The sequence below is a fragment of the Tachyglossus aculeatus genome, chromosome X1 (genome assembly GCF_015852505.1).
Source record: "Tachyglossus aculeatus isolate mTacAcu1 chromosome X1, mTacAcu1.pri, whole genome shotgun sequence".
NCBI classification, from domain to species: domain Eukaryota; kingdom Metazoa; phylum Chordata; class Mammalia; order Monotremata; family Tachyglossidae; genus Tachyglossus; species Tachyglossus aculeatus.
This window is the reverse complement of record NC_052101.1, coordinates 55,614,504-55,627,049: the sequence shown is the minus strand read 5'-3', so window position 1 is coordinate 55,627,049 and position 12,546 is coordinate 55,614,504. Positions and strand designations below refer to the sequence as shown.

General features: G+C 43.6%; 1 protein-coding gene and 1 non-coding gene across 2 annotated transcripts in view; one reads left to right on the top strand and one right to left on the bottom strand.

The window, feature by feature from the left end:
* The window catches only part of GRIP2 (glutamate receptor interacting protein 2), a 601,447-nt gene that overhangs the window by 104,405 nt on the left and 484,496 nt on the right, over positions 1 to 12,546 (bottom strand). Inside the window, exon 2 of the mRNA XM_038772646.1 lies at positions 7,953 to 8,033. Within this exon, the coding sequence (XP_038628574.1) occupies positions 7,953 to 8,033 (81 nt within the window). The remainder of the gene's footprint in view (positions 1 to 7,952; positions 8,034 to 12,546) is intronic.
* LOC119920078 lies at positions 10,771 to 10,908 on the top strand. Its single transcript, XR_005447845.1, has one exon. It is a non-coding gene; the product is annotated as a small nucleolar RNA SNORA7 (small nucleolar RNA).

Sequence of the window (12,546 nt, the reverse complement as noted above, 5' to 3'; positions counted from 1 at the left end):
GAGCATGGAGAGACAGAAAGCAGGGAGATTGGTGAGGAGGCCTACCCCCTCTATGCAGATGATACCCAAATCTACATCTCCAGCCCTTATGTCTCTCCCACTCTGCAGTCTCACATCTTGCCTTCAAGGCATCTCTACTTGGATATCCTCCTATCATCTCAAGATTAGCATGTCCAAAACAGAAGTCCTTATCTTTTCACCCAAACTCTGTTTCCCCCTTACTTTCCCACCACTGTAGATGGCACCACCATCCTTCTTGTCTCACAAGCCCATAACCTGTGGCGCTATCCTTGATTCTTCTCTCTCATTCAATCCACATATTCAATTCATCACTAAATCATGTTGATCCCACTTTGAAATCACTAAAATCTACCCTTTCTTCTCCACCCAAACTGCTATTATGTTAATACAATCGCTCATCCTATCCCGCCTAGATTACTGTATCAGTCTCCTTGCTGATATCCCAGTCTTCTGCCTCTCCCTACTCCAGTCTATATTTCACTCTGCTGCCCAGATCATTTTTCACTCTGCTGCCTGGATCATTTTTCTAAAAAAATGTTCAGGACGTGTAATCCCGCTCTTCACAAAACTCCAGTGGTTGCCCATCCACCTCCACATCAAACAAAAACTCCTCACCATTGGCTTTAAAGCACTCCATCACCTTGCCGTCTCCTACCTCGCTTCACTTTTCTCCTATTACAACCCATCCCGCACAATTGGCTCCTCTAATGCTAACCTTCTCAATGTGCCTCAATCTCGCCTATCCTGCCACTGTCCCCTCTCCCACGTCTGGAATGCCCTCCCTCCTCAAATCCTACAGACAATCCCTCCCCCCCACCTCCATTGAAAGCCTTAATGAAGGCACATCTCCTCCTGACTAAGCCCCTCCTTTCCTCTTCTCCCACTCCCTTCTGCATCACCCTGACTTGCTCCCTTTGTTCATCTCCCCTCCCAGACCCACAGTTATGTACATATCTGCAATTTATTCATTTATATTAATGTCTTTCTCCCCCCCTCTAGAGTGTAAGCTTGTTGTGGGCAGGGAATATGTCTGTTAATTGTTGTTTTGTACTCTCCCAAGCACTTAGTACAGTGCTGCATACAGTAAATGCTCAATAAATACAATTGAATGAATGAATGAATGAGGCAGATGCAGTAGTCAAGGTGGGATAGGATAAGTGGATCAGCTTAGTAGCAGTTTGGATGGAAAGGAAAGGGTGGATTTTAGTGATGTTGTGAAGGTAGAATAACAGAATTTGGTAACCAAATGAATTTGTAGTTGAATAAGAGAGACTAATCGAAGATCATGACAAAGTTATGGGCTTGTGAGACAGAAAGGATGGTCGTGTTGTGTACACTAATGGAAAAATCAGGGGGAGTGCAGGATTTGGGTGGGACGATAAGGAGTTCTGTTTTGGACATGTTAAGTTTGAGGTGTAGGTGGGACATCCAAGTAGAGATTTTCTTGGGCTTCAGCCTTTCCAACCCCAACAGTAAGAGGTTAGAAATCAAATGCTTATAAAACCTGAAGAAGATAGAAAAGGCTTCAAAAATGGTCCAGATAATCAAGAACTTGCAACCTGGATGGACAGCATTGGGGCAGGTCAAAATGAAGTAGGTTGGGGGGCTGAGTACATACAACCTGCTAATCACCTACTTGTACTTATGTCTGCCATGAGTCAAAACTGTGAGTCTAATTTTCTATGTGCAGTAAATTCACTTACAAAGAAAACGAGCCTACACCTTATGCTAAGAACAAAATCACTCCATGTGAGAGACAAGAAAAAAGAAGATGACATTGATTTTGGACATCAGTAATGCATTTCAAATAGCACGTCATGCTGAGTCTCAGCAAGGCTGCTATAGACCAAATCTCGCTTCTCTATCAGGCAAACAGTCAATGGTTTATAAATCTGGATGGACTGATACATCATGCTCTCAAATACTTTTTTAACAAGGTACTTTCTAAACTTTATGTATGCTTTGCATTCTAGTCCAGGACTGCAGGAAACCTGTCAATTATTTACTCCAGTATAGCTCTTCCATCTATTTGCCTACTCTGCTTTCCAAGAAAGTTATTCAGTGCCATTTGACAACTTAACTAATCAAATAGAACATCTGCCCAATTTGAATACCCTAATGTTTCTGATTCACACACACACACTCACACACACACACACACACACACACTCCTTTAAAAGACTCTCCAGACTAACTCTTCATAGTACCTGTTCCACTCGGAGTCTCCCTGTGTGCAGAATGTGAGTAGGAAAGTGTGCTGACTTGGAAAATTCAATTTGAACTTGGCTAATTTTAACTGTTTTCTTCTCCCTTTCTCTCCCTGTCCCACTTACTAGTGCATCACCACTTCTCGGTAAGTATGTAAAGGATGATCTCGGTCTTTAAGCCCAGTAGTTCTGGTCAATCGCCAAGTATAGTAACTTTGCATGAAATTCACAAATCCAGAACTGATAAACTGTGCCAGAGACTTGATGCCATTCCCTGCTATTCTAAATGATATGCCATCTTGCAAATTCTTGCCATCAAAGGGCCTACTGAACAGCACAGATGGTGTCACAAGGGGAGATGATTAGTATCTCAGTGGTGTATTATTTCAGTCCTTGATAAGCATTTAAAATAAAGACCCCCGTAGCAAGTCCTTTAATCTTTGGGAATCAAGGAGAAACCCACTGCTGGCAATGTTTGGTAAAAATGAATTTTGGGTTGTCTCTAAAGCACCAGAACTAAGCAGAGATTTACTCAGGAGAAATGACCCATCACCTTTTTGAAAAGTTTTTTTTTTATTCATTTAGATGATGATTATAACAGTATGCTCTTTATCAGTCTTAGAGGGAAGCTGACCAAATTTCCGGTCTCCCAAGGATGAAGGGGAGGATTCCAGGAGTTGAGACTGAATTGAGGGTGCCATAAAGGGGGTGGGGGGCACAGAGAGACATAGAGGGATAGGGAGAGGGAGAGAAGAAAAAGAGAGGTGGAAAAGCATGAGAGAAAAAGACAGGGAGAAAAGTGGAGCTGGAGGAAAGGAGGAGGAAGGGAAGGGAAAGAGGAAAAGATAGGGGATTAATTTAATAAATTGCCATCTAGCACCATTCCTCCCTCTTCCTCCTCTTCTGTTCCACCACAATTGGCATTACTTCCCGGCTGGGTTGCAACAGAAGAAACTGCATCCATTCATTCATTCAATCATATTTACTGAGCGCTTACTCTGTGCAGAGCACTGTACTACCCATTTGGAAAGTACAATTCAGCAACAGATAGAGACAATCCCTACCCAGCAACGAGCTCACAGTCTAGAAGGGGGGAGACAGACAATAAAACAAGTAGAAAGGCATCAATAGCATCAAAATAAATAAATTGAATTATAGATATATACACATCATCAATAAAATTAATAGAATAATAAATATGTATATATACACAAGTGTTGTGGGGTGGGGGAGGAGGGTAGAGCAGAGGGAGGGAGTAGGAGCAATGTGGAGGGGAGGAGGAGCAGAGGAAAAGAGGAGTTCAGTCTGGAAAGGCCTCCTGGAAGAGGTGAGCTTTCAGTAGGGCTTTGAAGGGGGTAAGTAAGCTAGTTTGGCAAATGTGAGGAGGGAGGGCATTCCAAGCCAGAGGTAGGACGTGGGCCAGGGGTCAATGGTGGGACAGGCGAGAATGAGGCACAGTGAGGAGGTTAGCGGCAGAGGAGTGGAGTGTGTGGGCTGGGCTGTAGAAGGAGAGAAGGGAGGTGAGGTAGGAGGGGGCAAGGTGATGGAGAGCTTTGAAGCCAATAGTGAGGAGTTTTTGCTTCATATGAAGGTTGATAGGCAACCACTGGAGATTTTTGAGGAGGGGAGTGACATGCCCAGAGCGCTTCTGTAGAAAGATAATTCGGGCAGCAGAGTGAAGTATAGCCTGAAGCGGGGAGAGACAGGAGGTTGGGAGATCAGAAAGGATGCTGATACAGAAATCAAGTCAGGATATGATGAGTGATTGTACTAAAAAGGTAGCAGTTTGGATGAACCCCAGTGCTATAAACATCTGAAATGAGTGGCAGTGGTGGCTGCTGCAATCACAGCCTTGCAGCTCTCGACCTTTTGGACCATTTTGGGAGTAGTCAGAGTGCACACAACCCATTCTCCATCTTACTATGATGAGAAGCAGCATGGCATAGTAGATAGAGCACAGGCCTGGGAAACAGAAGGTCATGGGTTCTAATCCTGACTCCGTCACTTGTCTGCTGTGTGACCTTAGGCAAGTCACTTCACTTCTCTGGGCCTCAGTTACCTCATCTGTAAAGTGGGGATTGAAAGTGTGAGCCCCATCTGGGACAGGGACTGTGTCCAACCCAATTTGCTTGTATCCACCAAAGTGCTTGGTACATAGTAAGCACTAAACAAATACCATAATTAATATTATTATTATTATAGTATCACACATATGTAAGATCGGATTAAGGCTGTGGCAAATCTATGGACATGGAAGCAAGGGTGCTTTCCCAAGTCAATTAATGAATCGAACAATCGTTGGTATTTAATGAGCACTTACTTTATGCACAGAACTGTATTGAGCACTTGGAAAAGTATGATGCAGCTGGTAGACATACTTCCAGACCTCCAGGAGCTTACAGTCTAAAAGAGCTTGCAGTGAGACAGACTGTAAGTCAAAGTTTCTCCCTTCCACTTCCATGGAACACAGGCATGCCCCTGCCTCTGTGCATGTGCTCCTCACCTTAACTCATCCAGGGCCATTTTTAGCAACAGCAGTAGTGGCCTCAACAGAGGAAAGAGGCAGGGGAAGAAGAGAAGCAGTGTGGCTTAGTGGCAAGAGCATAGGCTTGGGAGTCAGAGGACGTGGGTCCTCGTCCTGCCCCTGCCACTTGTCTGCTATGTGACCTTGGGCAAGCCACTTAAATTCTCTGTGCCTCAGTTACCTCATCTGTAAAATGGGGATTAAGACTGTAAGCCCCAAGTGGGACAACCTGATTACCTTGTATCTACCCCAGTGTGTAGAACAGTGCTTGGCACAATGTAAGCACTTAACAAATACCATTATTATTATTACCATTATTATTGTCATAGTGGTATTTGTTAAGTGCTTACCATGTGCCAACCACTGCACTAAGCATTGGGGTAGGTACAAGATAACCCAATCAGACACAGTCCCTGTCCCACATGGGGCTCACACTCTAAAGAGGAGGGAGACAGGTACTGAATCCCCACTTTACAGGTGAGGAAACTGAAGCTCAGAGAAGTTAAGTGAGTTGCTCAAAGTCACACAGCAGGCAAGAGGCAGAGCTGGGAGTAGAACTCAGGTCTTCTGACTCCCACATCTGTGCTGTTTCCACTGGGCCATGCTGCTTTTCTTTTGGACCTCTTTTGGCCTTGGGAGCCCTGCTTAGGGGAGCTGGACCAGGACATTTGCCCAGTGATTAGAACAGCTTTGTACATAGGAATGTATTGTTTTGATATCTGTCTCCCCCCTTCTAAACTGTAAGCCGGTTGTGGGCAGGGATTCTCTTTATTGCTGAATTGTACTTTCCAAGCACTTAGTACAGTGCTCTGCACACAGTAAGCACTCAATAAATATGACTGAATGAATGGATTAATAGAACATGTCACTAAAAGTCAGATAACAGTACCTGAGCAAATAAAAATGACCATTCCTATGGTCCCGTCTATTTGACCTCATTGAGAAAAGGAATGTCTTTTGTCCTTTCATGCCAAGAATACCTGTCCATACAAGGGGGTACTGTGCCCTGTACATTGAAAGTACTTAATAAATGTTATTAATATTCATTACTTCTCCCATCAAGTCTGATCCAAGGTCACTTTATGACTTTTTGGTTGAATGACTGGCTGAAATCAGGTGAACCAAGCAGGATCAGACCAATGTTCAGGCTCTCAGCATTTTGTGGAAGTCGAAGAATTATAACTGTTGAAAAGAACCACTCGATCAACTGGTGGAATTTATTGAGCATCTTCTGAGTGTAGAGCACTGTATTAAGTGCTTGGGCACATACAACATACAGTCCCTGCCTTCAAGGAGCTTTCAATCAACTGATCAATCAATAGTGCTTATTGACTACTTGCTGTGTGCAAAGCACTGTACTAAGTGCTTGGTAGAACAATGCATTAGAGTTGGTAGACATGTTCTGGTCTAGACGGGGAGACCAACATTAAAATAAATTAAGGATATGCACAAAAGTGCTGTGGGGCTGAGGGTGGGATGAATCTCAAATGGTTAAAGGATACTGATCCAAGGGCAAAGGCAACACAGAAGGGAAAGTGAGTAGGGTAAATTAGGGCTTAGTCAGGGAAGGCCTCTTGGAGGAGATGTGATTTTAATAAGCCTTTAAAGGTGGCAACAGTGGTAGTCTGTCAGATTTGAATGGGGAAGGAGTTTCAGGCCAGATGGAGGAGTATGCATTGGTAGGCAGCAAGGTAGATGAGATCGAGGTACAGTGATTAGGTTGGCAATAGGGGAGCGAAGCAAGCATGCTGGCTTGTAGTAGGAAATCAGTGAGGGAAGATAGGAGGGGGTGAACTCATTGAGTGCTTTAAAGTCGATGGTAAGGAGCTTCTGTTAGACGTGGAAGCGGATAGGCAACCAGTAGAGGTTCTTGAGGAGTGGGGAGATGTGGACTGAATTCTTTTTTAGAAAAATGATCCAGGCAGCAGAGTGAAGTAAGAACTGGAGCAGGAAGAAACAGGAGGCAGGGAGGTTAGCAAGGAAGCTTCTGCTAAACTAGCGTTAAAAAGAAGAATACAAGAACTTCTGTAAAAACAGCCAAAAGAAAAGTTCCTGCTGGCAACTTGGGTCTGGGCAGCCCATTATGAGGCATGCTGGGCAGTGGAGAAACACAGCTTCAGCATGTATGGGTATGGCCCATTCAGGTTTTTCATTTGGTTTTTCATCTGGTAATTGAAGCTGATGCAGTAGCTGATGCAGGATAGGATAAGTGCTAGGAACAAGATAGTAGCAGTTTGGATAGAGAGGAAAGGACATGTTTTGCAGTACTGTAAAGGTAGAACTGAAAGAATATGGTGACAGAATGAATATGTAGGTTGAATGAGAGAGACATCTTCAAGACGTCTCTACTTGGATGTCCTCCCATCACCTCAAGCTTAACATGCCTAAAACAGAACTCCTTATTTTCCCACCCAAACCCTGTCCTCCCAGTGACTCTCCCATCACTGTAGACAGCACCACCATTCTTCCTGTTTCACAAACCCTTAATCTTGGTGTCATCCTTGACTCCACTCTATCATTCAACCCACTAAGTCCTCCTTTCATCTTCTCCCACTTACGTCTGCATCACCCAGACTTGCTCACTTTATTTATCTCCCCTCTCAGACCCACAGCACTTGTACATATCTGTAATTTATTTATTTATATTAATGTCTGTCCCCCTCTAAACTGTATGCTCATTGTGGGCAGGGAATGTGTCTTTATTGTTTATACTGCACTCTCCCAAGTGCTTAGCACAATGCTCTGCGTACAATAAGTGTTCAATAAATGAGAATGAATGAGTGAAATGAGTCTAGGATAATGCCAAGATTATGGGCTTGTTAGACAGGGAAGGTAGTGGTGTTATCTACAGTGCTGTCTACAGTGATGGGGAATTCTCGGGGAAGCCTGTGCTTGGGTGGGACGATGAAGGGTTTGGTTTTGGACATATTTAATTTGAGGTGTCAGCAGGATATCCAAGTAGGGACGCCCTGAAGGCAGGAGGAAATTTGAGAGAATCTCAAACAATCTACAGGGGGAAACAGACAGACACAGAGTGTGTTTAGAAGGAAGTAGTTCAACTGTATCAGGATGAAGTAGCAGAATGGTGAATTGAAAATCCAACTGAAAATCCAAATAAAAATGAGGATGAGAAAAATATAAAAAATAGATAGGTGCCAAGGGAAGTGAAAGAGGAGAATGAGAATGATAGGAATATTTACCTGGGATACTTTGTCTTCGGCAAACCAGAGCCATATCGAGCCCACCAGAGTCTTTGCTTCCCTTTGAATAAGGGCCATCATCTGTAGGGATAAAGTGGAAAAGAGATGTTAAAAGCCAATTTAATTATTCTCCATGGCTCCTCCTCATATTGGGGTCTGCCTTGACCTATCTCTCTACTTTAGCACTGAATAGATTTTTTTTCCAAAATTTCAAGTTAGATTGTCACCATTTGAGGGACAGAGATGGGACATTTAACAGATTTAGTTTTCCACAAAATAATCTTCCATAATAGAGCAAATTCTCATGTCCCTATAATAAGGTGGAACCTCTGAGTGAAAGTTGTGATATCAACTTCACGAATTTTAACCCCATGGTGCTTGCAAAGAAACTCACAGACTCTGGAAATATATTGGGATATAACAGGGCACTAAATCATAATACTTGAATTAAAGTGCCTATTTTTGTAGATCTTTTTATTTCAAAGTCACATTTTCTTGCCACATCTTCAGCTACAACCCGAAATAGACAGCAGGGTTCCTCCCTACACAACAAAAGTTAACTCAAAAATGAAAACTTAAATAAAAAACTTAAAAATGACTAGAAAAAAGGGTATCTATGAAAAGAGACCTGCCTCCCCCTGGTTTAAACCCAACCAGAGCAGAATTTTTTTTTTTCCATGTTATTTTCTTAGAGGAGAAGAATAGGTTCATCAGACCCTTTCATCTTCATGGTCTTCTACTCACCAGCAGAGAAAAATAACCCACTAATTTATTTTCTTTCAGTATCCAGGCAACTGGGGATTTCAAGAGCACTGCATTTTTTAACTATACTTGTTAAGCACATAATATGTTCCAGGCACTGTACTAAGTGCTGATGTAGATGGAAGATAATCAGGTTAGACCCAGTCCCAGTACTATATGTGGCTCACAGTCAAAGCCGGAGAGATGAGAATTTAATTACCATTTTACAGATGAGGAAACTGAGGCACAGGGAGGTTAAGTGACTTGCTCAAGGTCCCATAGCAGGCCAGTGGCAGAGCCAGGTTTGGAACTCAGGACCTCTGACTTCCAGGCCTGTGTTCTTCACATTAGGTCTCACTGCTTCCTTTTCTAAAGGAGAGAGTGCTTCCGCAAAATATAAAACATTGGGAAGGCTGCAACTGGGGCTTTTGGAGCCTGATTCGTGAAGAGCCTAAAACCCTGCTCCTGTAGCCACAGTACTTTATTGCTCTGATTATATTTATTACCTTTCTCTTTTTGTTGTTTCTGTCATTATATCATTTTATCTTTACTCATGGGTCTATCGCCAGTCCCCTCTCCTCATTTTATTGTTAGATTGTGAGCCCTTTTGGGGCCAGAGTCATGTCCAATTCTCACTATGTATTCTTTCCGATCAGTTAGTACTGTGCTTTGCTTAATAAATATTGTGACAACAATTATAAGTTATTTTAACACCACCACCTCATCACTAACATTGGCAGTTAAGAGCCACCAGGTATAGTTCTTAATACAATGTCCATATATGACAGACCAGCATTCCCCCCACATTCAAAGCTTAATTAAAAGTTACACCTGCTCTAGAAGACCTTCCCTGATTGAGCCCCCTTTTCCCCTACACCCTCTACCTACTGCATCGCCTATGCAGTTGGATCTGTACACTCTCAAGTACTTTTTTATGGTATTTGTTGACTGCTTACTACATGCCAGGCACCGTACTAAGAGCTGGGGTAGATATAAGGTTGGACACAGTCCATATCCTATCTGGGGCTCACATACTTAGTCCCCATGTTATAAATGAGATAAGGCAGAGAAAAGTGAAGTGACTTGCCCAAGGTTACACAGCAGACAAGTGGCAGAGCCAGGATTAGAACCCAGGTCCTTCTGATTCTCAGGCCCACGCTCTATCCACTAATTGCACTGATGCGCTTACTCTTGATCCAATTATATCCTGGAAATTCATTTCCACCTCTTCAGTACCCAGTAAACTCTCCCAGAGTAGGGGCATGTCTTTTATATTCCCAAGGGCCTGGTATACCATGCTGCACATAGTAGGTAGGCAATAATAATAACAATAATAATAATGATGGTATTTGTTAAGTGCTTATTCTGAGCCAAGCACTGTTCTAAGCACTGGGGTAGAAACAAGATACTCAGGTTGTTCCACATGGCACTCACAGTCTTAATCCCCATTTTACAGATGAGGTTACTGAGGCCCAGAGAAGTTAAGTGATTTGCCCAAAGTCACACAGCTGATAAGTGGCAGAGCCGGGATTAAAACCCATGACTTCTGACTCCCAAGCCCATGGTCTTTCCACTAAGCCACGCTGCTTCTGCATTTCAAGTTTCAAGTTTCATGTATTCTGATAGGTCTATTGCTGTGAACCAGCCACTCTGATTTTCACCCTACCCTCAGCCCCATAGCACTTGTGTACATATCTGTAATTTGTTTTAATGTCTGTCTACCTCTGTAAACTGTAAGTTCCTTGTGAGCGGGGGACATGTCTATACATTTTGTTGTATTGTACTCTCCCAGGCACTTAGTACAGTGCTCTGCACAGAGTAAGTCCTCAATAAATACCATTAATTAACGGTTCCCTATAATCTGATCCCCAAACCCCTGGCCCCTGTTGGTCCCACTTTTCACACCACCCAGTTTACAGCCAGAGGGGCCATGACAAGGCAGTTGAGGCATTGCTATGCATTTACCGTCCATTCCCACAAGCTCAGTAGACCCACCAAGCCCCACCAAGCATGCCTATAAGTGAGTTAATTGAGGGATGGTCTCTGAAATACTTTTACACCCTAATAGCATTTACTACCCCTCTCAGGGTTGCACCTGGAGAGTTTCCAGTACTCTAACAGTTTCGACTATGGGAGGGAGAGTCAAGCAGAGTCATATTCATTCCATTTCTAGCTTGGGCAGTGGCTAGCAAGTGGAAAGTAATCTGTTATCAATCAAAACTCACCTGTGCTGGGCAGCAATGTTGTGGGAGAGAGCTGAGAGCAGTGACTCAAGTTTACTGTGCGGAAGGAGGCAGTGGTAAACCACTTCTGGATTTTTACCAAGAAAACTCTATGGATACACTACCAGAATGATTGCAAACAGAAGTGGGGCATTATGGAAGAGATATGTCCATGGCATCGCTATGGGTCGGAGAAGACTCGACAACATAAGACAAGCATTTGCTAAGAAAGCCCATGCCTTTGATTGTAGGTGAGGAGTAGAAAAGCAGTGTGGTCTAGTAGATAGATTATGGGTTTGGGAATCAGAAGGACCTGGGTTCTAATCCCACCTCTGCCACTTGTCTGCTGTGTGACCTTGGGCAAATCACTTTACTTTCCTGTGCCTCAGTTACCTCATCTGTAAAATGGGGGTTAAAACTGTGAGCCCCATGTGGGACATGGACTGTGTCCAGCTTGATTAGCTTGTTGTTACCTAGAGCTTAGTGCAGTGCCTGGCACTTAGTAAGCACTTAACAAATACCATAAGAAAAGGAGTACATTCCCCTATTCCCACATTCCCACCCTGCCTGCCTGAAACCTGCAGCCTAATCAATCATATTTATTGAGCACTAACTGTGTGTTGCACACTGTACTAAGTGCTAGGGAGAATACAATAAAACAGAGTTGGTAGACATGTTCCCTGCCCACAACAAGCTTAGAGTCTAGAGGGAGATATAGACAGTAAAATGAACAATTAATTTATTAATTAAGGATAGGTAATAAATGCTGTGGGATGAAGGGAGGGGTGAATAAAAAGTGCAAATCCAAGTGCAAAGGTGACACAGAAGGGACGGGTAGAAGAGGAAACGAGAGCTTAGTTAGGGAATGCCTCTTGCAGGAGATGTGCTTTCAATAAGGTTTTGAAAGTGAGGAGAGTGATAGTATGTTGGACTATCCAGAGGTAGGACGTAGGCAAGAAGTTGGTGGTGAGATAGATGAGATTGAGGTACAGTGAGTGGGCTGGCATTAGAGGAGTGAAGTGTGTAGGCTGGTTGTAGTAGGAAATCAGGGAGGTAAGGTAGGAGTGGGCAAGGTGACAGAGTTCTTTAAAGTCGATGGTAAGGAGCTTCTGCTTGATGTGGAGGTGGATGGGCAACCACTGGAGGTTTTAGATGGGTGGGGAAACATGGACTGAGCAGTTCCTTAGAAAAATGATCCAGGCAGCAGAGTAAAGTATGGACTGGAGTGGGGAGAGACAGGAGGCAGAGAGGTCAGCAAGGAGGTGGATGCAGTGGTCAAGGTGTGATAGGATAAGTGATTGGATTAATGTGGTAGCAGTTTGGATAGAGTGGAAAGGGCAGGATTTAGCTGTGCTGTGAAGTTAGAACTGACAGGATTTGGTGACAGATTGAATATGTGGGTTGAATGAGAGAAGGAATTCTCCAAGTGAGTGGGTGTAGATGGAGAATAGAAGGGGACCCAGAACTGAGTCTTGAGGGATGCCCATGTTCTGGGGTGGGAATCAGAGGGGGAGCCCACAAAAGAGACTGAGAATGAGTGGTCGGAGACACAGGAGGAGAACCAGGAGAGGACCGTGTCAGTGAAGCTAAGGTTGGATAATGTTTTCAGGAGAATGGGGTGGTCTACAGTG